The sequence below is a fragment of the Danio rerio genome, chromosome 16, assembly GCF_052040795.2.
Source record: "Danio rerio strain M-AB ecotype USA chromosome 16, GRCz13ab, whole genome shotgun sequence".
Classification (NCBI taxonomy): Eukaryota; Metazoa; Chordata; class Actinopteri; order Cypriniformes; family Danionidae; genus Danio; species Danio rerio.
In genome coordinates, this window is record NC_141036.1 from 46,762,309 (window position 1) to 46,776,662 (window position 14,354).

General features: G+C 34.9%; 1 protein-coding gene across 3 annotated transcripts in view; it reads left to right on the top strand.

Moving 5' to 3' along the window:
- The window catches only part of scap (SREBF chaperone), a 65,219-nt gene that overhangs the window by 35,887 nt on the left and 14,978 nt on the right, over positions 1-14,354 (top strand). For all 3 annotated transcript variants that reach the window (XM_087287685.1, XM_087287686.1, XM_087287684.1), the window contains exons 8-14: positions 1,143-1,269; positions 1,809-1,921; positions 4,458-4,552; positions 4,654-4,752; positions 4,883-5,095; positions 8,585-8,949; positions 9,025-9,177. In XM_087287685.1, coding sequence (XP_087143811.1) covers positions 1,143-1,269; positions 1,809-1,921; positions 4,458-4,552; positions 4,654-4,752; positions 4,883-5,095; positions 8,585-8,949; positions 9,025-9,177 — 1,165 coding nt within the window. The remainder of the gene's footprint in view (positions 1-1,142; positions 1,270-1,808; positions 1,922-4,457; positions 4,553-4,653; positions 4,753-4,882; positions 5,096-8,584; positions 8,950-9,024; positions 9,178-14,354) is intronic.

The window sequence follows — 14,354 nt, forward strand, 5'->3', positions numbered from 1 at the left end:
AAGGTTATTAGAGTTAACGGAAAAAAAACAAAAACTAGAATTAAAAAAACATTTTCGTTAAATGAAATAATTTCTTTTTAAAAACTAGAACTAACTAAAACTGCATTGTGTACATGCAAAACTTACTGAAACTACCTAAAATTATAGCAAAAACATCCTTCGTTTTAGTCTTTGTAAATATATTTAATACATAAGCCTTTTTAGAAGTAAATCTATTTACTTCGCAATGCTAGGTTTTTGAGCCGTACGGCACCTTGGACTCCTGTTGCCATGGGCCAGATCAAGCCCAATTATTAGAACAGTAACTTTACACAGAGATCGGATTTGAGAACTGGTGTACTCATATTAATGCTCATGTGTGATTCAGTAAACCGAACACAAACAGTACATGATAGCCTGCTGGGATTGAAATAAACTTGAACAACTGCAGCACGGGTAGACAAAGGGATTAAATAAGAGGATCTGACGAAACATACGTTTATTTCACAGAAATAAATAACAGAATGACAGAAAATCGTAATGGAATTTAAATAAGTGAATCATACTTCAGTTTGGTTGCAAACATTCATTTTAAGAAACTTTTTAGATCATAGTGATGTTTTAACAGACTGAAATTATGATTGCTGACTAAATTGGGAGCAATTAACATGGGAGAATTGTACCTGTGTATCTAACCCCAGAAGCACACATATTGAATGGTACTTAGACCTGCTATCTTGTGTGCTGTTGTGTTTGAATTTGAGGATGGGTAGATGGTAGTGGTCAAGTGTCCTCTGAATACAGATTTCAAAAACATATCTATGGTTTAGTTATTATACAATTTTCTGATGATTTTGTATCTTGCACCTAACAAATATTCTAGTTTTATAAACAATAAAAAAGTAAAACAGTTTTTTTTTTACTAATACTGAAACTAAAACTAAGCAATTTCAAAATATAGAAATTAATAAAAACTAGTAAATCTGCCTCTAACAACTAATTTAAACGATCTGAATTAGAAAACAAAAAGTTAAAATGAAATAAAAACTAAAACTAATGAAAAATCCTAAAGTTTTGCACGTGTATACTAAAGCTGAAGGAAGTCATTATTGTGCTAGTGGCAAAAACACTTCAGCTAATACTTGTTCACTCTGACATCCCAGGAAAGATTGACATGGTGAGGTCAAAATGGGGTTTGGCGCTGGCTGCGGTGGTGACGGTCCTCAGCTCTCTACTCATGTCAGTGGGACTCTGCACCTTGTTTGGCCTCACACCTACACTGAACGGAGGGTAGGAGCTCAGCCAAAACACACCCTTTGTTCACACACTACTAGCCTGATTCTGTGCATAAACATGACTGGCCTGCTGTTGACTTAATCCCTCACGTATAAAACATTCACTTTTGATCTTGAAGCAGGTTGATGTATAACCAGTTGATAAAATTGACATTTGATAGCCAACAAGTGTTTGAGTGGGCAGGGATAGTCCTCGACCAGCCTATAAGACTGCATGTATGGACTTAAAGTCACAGTGGTGTGAGTTCAAGCTGTCCAAACAAATTTGGGTTCGCTCACGTTCAGCGCAAACACAATATCTGGGCCACATGCGAACATCATATTGATCCAGCATACAATGGATTATTAACAGAATTGTATGTTTTTTGACTTGAGTGGATGTGTTTCTGTTTGGCTAGTGTATTCATTCCTCATATTTCATGCATTGAATTTTTTTACTAAATGCTGTGTTGTTGTGTAAATATTTTCACACTCTCTAGTTGGTTTTGGTTGACTTTTAAAATCTTATTTGTCTTATCTGCTGCTGTTTTTCAGGGAAATCTTCCCCTACCTTGTGGTGGTAATTGGTTTGGAGAATGTTCTAGTCCTCACCAAGTCTGTAGTGTCAACGCCTGTCGACCTTGAAGTCAAACTGCGTATCGCTCAAGGTCAGGCATGATGCAATAATCTGCTCTGTTACAATATCAGGGTTCAACGCTAAGGATTTTTTTGACTGGCCCGGTCAAGCCAGTGGTTCCCCACCACCCCCACACACGCACACACAAAACATTTATAGCTATCTCTTAGCCACATATATTCAATAATCTGTCAAAAATAACGTGTTTGTGTAAATCTAAAATTTAAATATTTAAACAAATTTAATAAATGATTATTGAGCAAAATTGCTATGTCAACAAAAAGAGCAGTATGGAAAATTTGCAGGTACTTTACTGCAGTAGTAGACAAGTTTTTTATTAAATAGAAAAAAAACTGAAGATCGTAACAGAGAAACTGAATTGTATACAAGAATGAAGTACGTGAAACAAACAGTATATAATACAAAAGGAAAAAATAATAATCAATCATAAAAAAAAAATAAATAAAATAAAATTAATAGATTTAGCGGCAAGTTGAGGGGAGGGCCCTTACAATTCAAGTATTTGGAATTAATATGTTCTCAAAATATGACAGAAATGGCCTTCACACTTTTAAGAGTCTATTATTTAAGCCTTGGGTGAAATATGTCATTTTTCCTAGCTTTAGATATGCCATGACATGGTATTTTGGTATTATTAGGTACTTTATTGCAGTTTTAAATTATTTAACAAAAAAGTGTCTGACTTGCCAAACTAACGGCAAACTGTGCAAAACCTCACTTACATTGGTTTCATCATGTAGTACCCACGTGAATGTCTGCTTCCAATATGTTAGCCTCATAATTTGATGTTTTAGTCTCTTCGCTATACTTATTTTTACCAGGTTACGGAAAAAATAACATGCTCACAACATCTATGCAAATATGAGGAACTGAAAAGCAATATGGTGTTTACGACTTCAGACCTGCTAACCTGGGTTAAACACTTCCAGTGAACTGTATGGCATTACAAAATCGGCGCATTTAAGGTCTGTTTTCTTTAAAAATCAGTCTCCACTAGCTGTGTGATATTCCATATAAAGTCAGTCTCAAATTGTACAAGAAGCACTGCATTAAATAAAAAATTTCCCCGATGTCTTAAATAAAATATGAACATTTATTTTACCCCTGTATATTCAATGGAGCTTCTACGATAGCTTGCCAATTCTAATGGTTGCGTGCGAGTAAACGGGTTTTCATCTCGTTTTACAATTGAGCAACTAAATGAATGGCAAAGTCTATTTAACTGATTGTATTTTAATTACATTACAACATCGATGCTGTAAAAGGAACCATATAAAATGGAAAAAAGTCACAATAACTGTTTACCGGAAGTTTATTAGTATGGGAGGAAACACTTGCTCTGCATATACCCTATTGACAAATTGTCGCAGACAAATTAAACTTTAGTCGATCAGGCCAGTAACGATCCTGTCCACAGTCCAGGCCATCAGGCAGTCCTTATTGTTGAGCCCTGAATATCTGAATATGTACCCAAAATTGATAGTTTGTGTTTTGTTTTTTGTTTTTTTTTTCCAGAATTTTTTACCCAGATAAAAAAAAGAAGTAATAATATCCAAACACATAATTATTATTGAGACATGTATGATTTATACATAAAATACTGCTTTGCACACACATGGTTTATTTATTTTAATTAACATCCCTAAAAAACTTTAAAATATTCCATATAACAAAAAAATTTATATGCATTCATAATTGATTGAGTAAAGTTCATTTCAGTTTTTTTTATTTTATCATTCAAACATTACAGTTGGAATAATGCAGAATAAAATTATGTTACATCAGGGTGTCCGAGGGGTCTTAAAGTAATAAAAGTTGATAAATCAATGTAGAGAAATTTAATGCCATTAAAAAGTCTTAAATGCTTTTTTGCAAGGTATTAATTTGTATAGCATTTTTGATTATGCCATCTATGGTTTTATGCTAAAGTTTGCCTGAATTAAATCTGTGAATATCAGGATGCTCTCTAGATCATGAAATCAATGATATCCTACTAGATTTGGCATCATCCTGTTTTGTTTACCGCAGTAACAAAGGCAACACCATTATTTCTGCAGTTAGGCGTAAACCTGCTGAATTAGCTAGATTTAATAGATTTTTATTTAGTGTATAAGTAATGTTTTAGTTTTGGATTAGTTTCTTACATTAATATTTAGTAAATATATTGTAAGTAAAATATTCGCCATTGTTTCTAGTTGAAGTGGTTAAAAGGTCTTAAAATGTATGGAAAGTGTCTTTTAAAAAGGTCTTAAAAGGTATTGAATTTCATTCTTTGATTTCTGTTTATACTCTGTACATTGACACTTCTGCTAGAAACATCAGAAAATTCTATAAAAACCTTACATAATAAATAAGCTTTTGTAATTTTGCACTTTGTAAAAACTGTTTGCTTATTTTATTAGACTTTTACATCCTTAAATCAAATCACTTTTATGTCAAGCACTTTAGACAGTGCAAAATACAATGACATTTTGTATAGATTGATAAAAGTATAAAGTAAGTAGTGCAAAAATGATTTATTTTCATACTTTGGTTTTTCCATTAAGGTCTGAGCAACGAGAGCTGGTCAATCATGAAGAATATGGCCACTGAGCTGTGCATCATCCTCATTGGATACTTCACATTTGTCCCAGCTATTCAGGTGAGTATGCAACAAAAGTATGCAACCTACTCTTAGCAGTAGTTGCATTATGTCAGTTAGCAAACGCTTCACACCTTCCCCCTGTTGTCCTGTGCATGTAGGAGTTCTGTCTGTTTGCTGTGGTGGGTCTGGTGTCCGATTTCTTCCTTCAGATGTTTTTCTTCACCACTGTGCTGTCTATTGACATCCGCCGCATGGAGGTGAGAAACGCCCACACAGGGAACATTTCTTTCACAACTCCATGACATATTCATAAATCAGCCAAATACGGTGTACTGAACATTCCGTTTTGTTATCTTTTCCCTCACATTGATGTCTCTGCCACAACAGTTGGCTGATCTCAACAGACGTCTGCCAGCAGAAGCAGGGATGCCTCCTCCTAAACCGGGCACTTTACGTCCCCGGGAGACGCCTCCACCGCCTCGTCCCTCACCACACACCATCACTCTGCAGACTCCAGCGTTTCGCAACCTCCGCTTGCCCAAGAGGCTGAGGGTGGTGTATTTCTTAGCCCGCACTCGCCTGGCACAGCGGATCATCATGGTAAATAATGATTGATTTGAAAAGATTTGATGTTATTGTTCTGTGCTGTTAATAATAAAAGAACAATTTCTGTTATGCTACTGTTCAAAAGATTGGGGTCTAGTTATTATTATTTTTTGATTAATTAATGAAATTAAAGTTTTTATTTGGCAAACATGCATTCAATTTATCAAAAGTAGCATTTAAGATGTTTCTTTACTTTTTACAATGCATTTTTATTATTTATTAATTACTGTATTTTTTATACAAATGTGAATTCTGATAAAAATAATAATAATTTATTTTTATATAGCTCCTTTTAAAACTTTTTTTAAAAAACATTTTAAACGGATGTAAAAACTGTTTTAAATAACAATAATATTAAAACATTTTAAACAGATTAAACATTCAAATATCTAGAATTATAAAACACTTTCATATACCTTTACGTTAAGGAAAATTATTTTTAAAATAGTAATTTTCAGTTTGTGGGACATAATCAGCATGTCATGCAGGGAGCAGAGTAATGGAAGAATGTAGCGTGGTCTTTAGTAGATTGAGTTCAGTTCAATATGCATGTCACTGTTGAAGGACGACCTACTAAAGAGCACCTCCTCCGATAACTAAGAAAGCCAGAGGCGAGAGTTTTCAAGAAAGAAAACTTCAGCAAATGATGACAAACCATGAGGGGCAAATATCTTTTCCAAATTGGCTTAAAACTTTGAAATATAGAAGTAATCAATGCAACAAATAAAAAAATATATATAAATTATACAGTTAGTATAATAATAGTATAATAGTCTATATTAATATTACTATAGTTAGTATAATGCATTATACAACTAAACATTTATGTTTTATTTAGAGAGACAATTATATATTTATGTTTTGTTGAGAGAAACAATTATTAATTTATATTTGATTGAGAGAGAGAAACATAATTACTAATAATTATTATAATTTATTAGAATTATGTTTTTTTCCTTCTAAAAGTACAGAATAGAAATCGATTAAAAAGTGATACTGATGTAGAACTAGAATTTTTTTTTAAAATATAAATTTAAATGTTAGTTTTTATTTATCCAATAATCCTAAACACTGCTTAATGACTGCTGAATCTTCAGGGCCTTAAAAAGTCTTAAATTCATGGAAATATTGTGATGTAGGTCTTAAATCATTTTAAACAGGTCTTAATTTTCCTATGTATAGCTACCCAATTGGGTCAACACTCAATCACTTACATTCCATCTCAATAAAAATGTGACAAGTTTATTTGTTAAAGGTGCAGTAGGTGATTGTCTTCAGAAACATTTTTTGTTGTGCTGGTTTAAAGTCTCTCTACAGTCCAACAGTACTGATTGCAGTAAATGATATATGTGTTTATCTGTATTTTTATATTCTGGGGAGACATAAAACAAATTTAAAATGTAAAAATGTTCATCCAATTAAATATTGTCATTCCGACATCTGCCATAATTCCTATAAGTAGCCCAAACTGTCTGTCAGCATATGTAGATTCGGACTTCGGCGCATCCGTTCATGCATATTAGCCATTCACGTGTGCCTGCCTGCATGAGCGCTGCGCATTCACGAAACAATCACTGATGCAGTGAAATCAAATGCTGAATAGAATGTTTTGAAAATCCTGAATCAATATTGGAGTTACTTTTGCACGCTGGAGGAAGGAAGACACCATAGCTGAAGTATTACTGTTAGACAGGTAATGTTCTGTTTTAAAACTATTTTAGTCAGGCTAAGCTTATATTAGATTGTGTTGTGTTATGAATGGGTTATATGCACATTGTTGTTCAGCCACTAAAAATCTCCCGGCAAAAGATTGATTTAACAATTTTCAGTTTTATAAGGGACCTTTGACAGCAACAATAATGTAGATTTTTATTTAGTTTAACAACAAAACATCAGTAAGTAGCAATATTTTGCCTAGCCTGCTTTATTGAGCTGAAGTTGCTTTTATATTCACATTTGTTCATTTTGCCTTCCTATACTGTATTCCACGCTTCTCTGAATATTTGCTCTGGAATAGCATGTAAATATGGCTTAAATGTAATTCCTCCACGCCGCCTGGGCGGCCAAACACTAACTAACTGGCGAATGACATGAATTAGTGTCTGCTGTTGTAACATGGTGCACGCGTTCACGATTTCGAGAGGCGTGGCTTTGAAATACAGTCTCTCACTGCCGTACAAAGATACTATGCTAAGCGGTTAGCATTTTAGCAGATCACCTACGGCACCTTTAACTATTTAGTAAGATGGTTTAATTATCTTCCTTACAACAGCATTTGTAATTTTTTTATGTTTTAACTGGGCCATCAGAAAAAAAAATCTTACCTTTTAGCCTTGTATAAGTCTGCAATTCCATTCATAATGGTCTTAAAATTTGAATTGATGAAAGCTGTAGAAACCCAGTGAATATTCAGCCTAGCACTCAGGACCAAAATATAATTTTACAAGATAACAGGAGACCATTTGTTTGGATTATATTAATATCTAACAATATTACAGTGTTTTTTTTTACTGTATTTTTAAACAAATTTAGGCCCAATCCTAATTCTACCCCTCAGCCCTTCCCCTTACCCCTACCCCTCGTTTTGCGGTGCATGCCAAGGGGTAGGTGTGTCCCAATTCTCTTTAGCTTAAAGGTGTAGAGCTAAGGGGAAGGGGTGAATAGCCCTTCGAAAAAAAATTTTCAGGACCACACTTGAAATCAAGGGGTAAGAAAATTTCAGTATTGCTGAACCCGGAAGTAAGGAGATCCACAAATTAGTATTTTTTGTCATTATTACGAATTTTTACGACAAACAAACGTATGTTTTAATATATTCATAACTGCGTTCATGTTTTACTGTCATGCTTTTAAAAAAAAAAAAAACGCAAAAAAAAAAAACCCGCAAAATTTTGCAATCTATAATCCCTATTAATAACTCCTGTACAGCAGTCTCACAGCATTCTGACACTCGAATACCCTTTCAGTAATGTCTAGTGACTGTCAATTGGGATTTTACAGTGTTTGCTATAATATTAATGTTGTTTTTGGTGTGTTTACATAGATGAATATGCCCACTGTGTAAATACACAGTACAGTTACGATCTTATTGCCACATTAGATCGTTATGATAACATAATATATACCTTCAGTGATTTCCTCAAGATAAATACCAAAAAAAACACAACTAGAATAACTACAGCAGTCGCAATCATCTGATCACACATGAAGCAGGAGATCGCGAGGACATATGATGATGTGTGCAGGTGGTGTAGTGCTGTCCCAATTCTTAGGGGTAAATTTTGAAGCCCTTCCCCTTAACCCTCAGTTGTAAGGCCCAAGTGGAAGGGGTAGGGTACAAAAATAGAATTGGGATTGGGCCTAAATACTTTGCAAAAGCCTTTTTTCTAAACTAATAAATTAACGCTATTCTAAAATGTATTTTCACTTTAATTTAATATTATTTGTAATGTGATCTAATATTGTTGCTGATGTGTTTAATAGGTTGGCACTGTAATCTGGATTGGAATCTTGGTCTACACTGACCCTGCTGGTCTGAGGACTTTCCTTGCAGCTCAAGTGTCCGAGCAGAGTCCTCTTGGGGAGGCAGGGCTTCCTCCTCACCTGGGTGTTGCTCCAGTATTTCCCGGCGGACACCCGACCAGCACACTGAGCGTCCTCCCTGCCCCTGAACCCACTCCTCTTCCCGAAAACCAGTCCCAGGGCCACCGAGCAGCCCGTCCAGGAGTCGCCCCCGTCTCAAGCCCTCAGATCACCTGGGGCTCTGAAGATGAGGAGCTGTGGAGGAGGCTTTCTTTCCGCCACTGGCCCTCGCTCTTCAGCTATTACAACATCACTCTTGCAAAAAGGTGCGCTCTTCGTATGGTTTCTAAAAGTTTGTCTGTGTTTCAGCTTGTGCTCATGCACATCTCCGATGCCCTCAGGTACATCAGCATTCTTCCAGTCATCCCCGTGACGCTTCATCTGAGCCCACAGGAGGCCATAGACACTCGGCACCCGCAGGACACACAGCACGCTCCTCCTCCTCCTCCCAGCATCAAGACTTCTGATCTGCAGACTGACCTCACACTCTACAAGTCAGTCTCTCACTTCTGCTGTTTAAGAGCTTAAGCTGATTTTACAAAGGCTGAATTAATCCATAGCTTGGGCAGCAAAAGGCAAAACGATTCATTCATGCTTTGTTTTTGTTTTTAAACATTACTATTTAAATTAAATTATATTAAATTATGGAAAAAGGTGGCTTATGAAAAAAAATATCTCCAGTTTCCTATTTATATTTATGCATTTCAGAAAAACACAAATTTGATGACATTTCTTCCAAATGATAATAAACATATATTTTGATAGCACATTAACAACTTCAGCAATAATAGTAATAATAGTAATAATAGTTAAAAATAATAATTATAATAATAATTCAGAAAAATTATTATTGGCAACGCATTGGCAATTTTCTCCAACTGAATGAAGATAAGTGTGAGATTATTGTTTTTGGCCAAAAAGGTTCAGACTCTAATAGCAATCTGTCATTGCTTCCTGGGAAAATACATCCCTCAGTAAAGAGTCTTGGTGTCATCTTTGACTAAAATTTGATCGGCAAATTAATGCGGTTGTCAAAAATAGTTTTTTCTATTTTAGATATATTGCCAAGCTAAAGCCTATCCTCTCTTTCAGTGATTTGGAGAAAGTTGTGCATGCTTTTATTTCTTCTCGTCTGGACTATTGCAACGCATTGTATCTGGGTGTGAGTCAAGCCTCTCTCTCGCGACTGCAGCTGGTCCAGAACGCAGCTGCCAGGCTTTTAACAGGCACAAAAAAACGAGAGCACATTACACCTGTACTTGTTTCCCTACACTGGTTGCCAATCCAGTTTAGAATTCAGTACAAAGTTCTGTTGTATGTTTTTAAATCCCTCCACGGCCTGGCCCCTGAGTATATCTCTGAGCTAATTATTATGCACCAACCTGTGAGATCTCTTCGCTCTATGGATCGTCTCTATTTGCAAGTTCCTAGATCACGCTTAAAATGTCGAGGGGATAGAGCTTTCTCAGTAGCAGCTCCAAGACTCTGGAACGATCTCCCACTCTTTGTAAGAACAGCTCAAACTTTTGAGTCGTTTCAGAGGTCACTGAAAACACACTTATTTTCTTTAGCTTTTAATCATGTGATACGAGTTTATGTATTTTGGTTTTATGTATATTTTACATGCTTTTTTTATTTGATTTTATGTACAGCACTTTGGTAATCCATTGTGATTTGTGAAAGTGCTATAGAAATAAAGTGAGTTGAGTTGAGTTGAGTTGGCGCAGTAGGTAGTGCTATTGCCTCACAGCAAGAAGGTCACTGGTTCGAGCCTCGGTTGGGCCAGTTGGCATTTTTTGTGTGGAATTTGCATGTTCTCCCTGCAATTGCGGGGGTTCCCACACTCCAAAGACTTGCTGTACAGGTGAATTGGGTAGGCTAAATTGTCCGTAGTGTGTGAGTGTGAATGTGTGTGTGGATGTTTCTCAGAGATGGGTCGCGGCTGGAAGGGCATCCGCTGAGTAAAACGTGCTGGATAAGTTGGCGGTTCATTCCGCTGTGGCGACCCCGGATTAATAAAGGGACTGAGCCGAAAATTTTTTTGGTGTTAAAACAATAAATGTTTGTCATAATACATTTATTGGTCTGACCAACTGTAATAAAAAATCTCCATTATTTCCTCTATAATATTTTCATATTTAAATATTTCATTTTTAAACATTACTCTTCAAAGATTGTATTTGGAGAAATTGTGGATAATAAATGTGCTTTATAAAAAAACAGTGTTTAAATACTTCCAGTTTTTCTGGATTTCCTATTTATATTTCCGCATTTCAGTAAACCATAATTTTGATGACATTTTTTCAAATGATGATAAACATGTCAACGTCTTGATGGCACATTGGCAATATTTATAACTTCACACTGTTTCCGCGGAATCTTAAAAAGTCTAAAATTTAAAAATCTAAATTTAAGGCCTTAAAAAGTCTTAAAATCGCGGTTCTAGGTCGTAAATATTTTTGCACAGGTCTTATTTTTCCGATGTCCATGTAACACTACATGTAATGCTTATTTAAATTCTTTTTCTGTTGTTGTTGCTTGGTTTTCGTGGTGTTGTAGTTCATGTAGTTTCACTTGTCCAATTGTAATTTGCAGTATTACAACTACAAATAAGATAAACATGCAATAGCCAATCAGTTTTCTGAAACTCGTGCGAACGGTTCACGCAGACTCGCATAATTTGCCATAAAAAAACAAAAAAAACAATTGTAGAGCAACTCATGTTCTATTGCCATTAAATATTTAATTTTAATAACAGTGATGCATCAAAGTTTGATTTAGAAAATCTTGAATGGTTATAAAAAATCCTTATAATTATTATAATAAATTATAAAAATAATAAAAAACTATTTATTGAAAAATCTTTAATGATATTAATTGTATGACTTAGTCCAAGAATTGTTCTACTTCTCTGTTTATCCGTCTGATTTTACTGTCTGTTTCTTTTGACTATCCGCTGTCATTTAAAAGAATAGCTCAATGGCGAACGCATCCAGTTTAAAAGCCTCTTCCGTTTCGTAAGTTGCGCGATGTGACGCATCTGACATGCCTTTTGTACTGTTCAATTTGGTTACATTTATTTTGCCACTAATTTTGGGATTTTGCAATTTGTCTGTATATGCGTGTTTTTGATATTGTAATATAGGTCTTAAATTTAATACTTGATGATCTTAAGGTCTTAAAGTCTTAAATTTGACATGATATCTGCAGAAACCCTGCTTCAGAAGAGTTAATAATAGTAGTTAATAATAAATCGGAAAAATTTGTTTGTCATATCATTTATTACAGTTCCTCCTAATGTTCCCTTTATAATATTTTATATTTGGAAGAAATTGAAATAATTTTAAAAAAAATATGAATAAAACCATTATTAATATTACTAAAACATTCTGAGATTTTTAAAAACTATTCAGACAAAATCTTAGTGACCTCAAAATTCTGAATGGTAGCGTATATAAAACTTTGTTTACATTTATTAAAATTTTATTAATTTTATTGTCTTTCATTATGAGTCAAATTTAAGTATCACACACCAGCCTGTGGCACTGCGTTAAAGAAAGCATAAAAGTAACAAAAAATACCCTCAGATTCTCAATTTCACTCGCACATTGTTTATTGTTTATATTTTACATATTTTTTCTTATTGTTTGACTTTTATTTAACATATCTTTAATTTAGCTTGTTTTTTGACAAGGCTAGTAAAAATCAGAAGACTTACATTTTCTTGAGAAATATTAGTTAGTAATATTAGTTTTTAACAATTGTATTTGTGGTTATGGTATATCACAGAAACACATTTCACCAGGCTTGTCGTGTTACAACAAATAAAGCCTCCCTTCTCTTTTCTAAAACTCCTCCGCTCTTTGTGTGCTCATCAGAGGGTTTTATGAATCGGAATGGAATTTCTTTGTTCGTTTCACACCTTGTTGTATTTATAGATCAGACAGCAGTCATTCATTGCTAATCTGTAAGTTGCTCAGTGACTTTACTCAGAAAACGTGCATTACCGCTTCCCTTTGTGCTCTTTCTGTGAACAAATGTCAAGAGGTTTTAAACCTCATGGCCAAAATATTCTTTTAAGCAAACAAACACCTACATTTCTCATTTATACATGGAACTGTTACTGATTAACAACAAGCCCTCATTCATATTGCATATTAGCACACACTAAAGGTCCAACTATGCGACTGCAGAGACAAACAATAGCCTTGTTCTTAAACAAACACACTCTGATTGCGGCATTGAAGGTCATTGTTTCAAGGCTTTGCTTTTATCTTTGAGGTTGTTGTTATGGTGGTTAGATACGCATCAGATGGATATAGGTCAGGTTTTTTTTAAAGCCTGGCCCCCTGCCTGCGTTTACTGTTTTCTGTTTACTGTTTTTACTCCGTAAGGAAAACATCAACACTGAGTGCACAAACTGAGATCTTGTTTACCTAGAATTCCCATTTGTGGAAGTGTGTTGACTGGAATTTCTAGAGGGACTTGTTTTGCGAGGGTTTAAGTTCCAGTTTAAGAGGGTTCAAATGCCAGCTTTAAATTGATTTATTGGCCCACTAATGTGGCACTTTAAAGATTTGGTTCAGCCAAAAAAGATAATTTAATTATTACTTAATTACTAAGTTGTTACAATTCTTTTTACATATTTGTTCATATTCGAAACACAAATTAAAATACTTTAAAGTAGGACTAGGATGAAAATTATTTTTGTATTATTTTTGTACAGAACTGTCTGTAGGTATAGTGTGTTCACAGTTATATTGCGGTAACATAAAGACAATAAATCTCTTTTTGAATTTCCTGACATTAAAATAGGATCCAAATTCCTCCCATTTTGAGGCTGACTGCAATGTGATGTAGGAGTGCGGTTTCCCCACACACCGAATTTATTGACATCCGCGTATTAACATGTCTCCGTTTTAACACGTATAATCTTGTCAACAAGACAGGACGTGCGCAAAGCAACTGGGATTAAACGATCTGTTCAGCTCGCTGTCTATAGATTATCAATCTTTATCAACAGTGCATGATTGTTATGAATTATAGCGATTTTACCATCTTTATCATCACAGCCGCATGTAAGTACAGTTAGAAAAGATCCTGGGTTGTGGACGTTAAATCAGGTTTATTTTGCACATTAACATAACAGATGTCCGTGCAGCAGTGTATTTTAACATGCAATGTTAAACGCTTGCAGTGTGTGTGTGTGTGTGTGTGGGTGTGTGTGTGTGTGTGTGTGTGTGTGTGTGTGTGTGTGTGTGTGTGTGTGAACTTTGTAACAACATTGCAGTAAAGCTTGAATTAACTCCATAACAAATACATCAAATAATCATTGGGAAAGTTCTCACTGTAGTATTTCTCACAAGCATGAAATCGGTTGCTGTTTATCTGACGTTTATCTGCTGTTTATCTGAGTCGGAGACCTAGACACACTGACAGGCAGGTGGGAACGGTGGGCGTAGAGAACTAGCATTAAGACTAAGGCAACAAAAACAGCTACATATTGTTCAGAGCAGAAAAATTCCAAATATTCTGAAAGGTATAATATATAATCTGACTGGTGTTTGGGCTGAAACTTTACAGACCTTGAAAAAGGGGTAAAATAGGTGCCCTTTAAATGAAATCTGAGGGCTCATCCTCAAATGATCATAGTCCAGGAAAGGAACCAAAA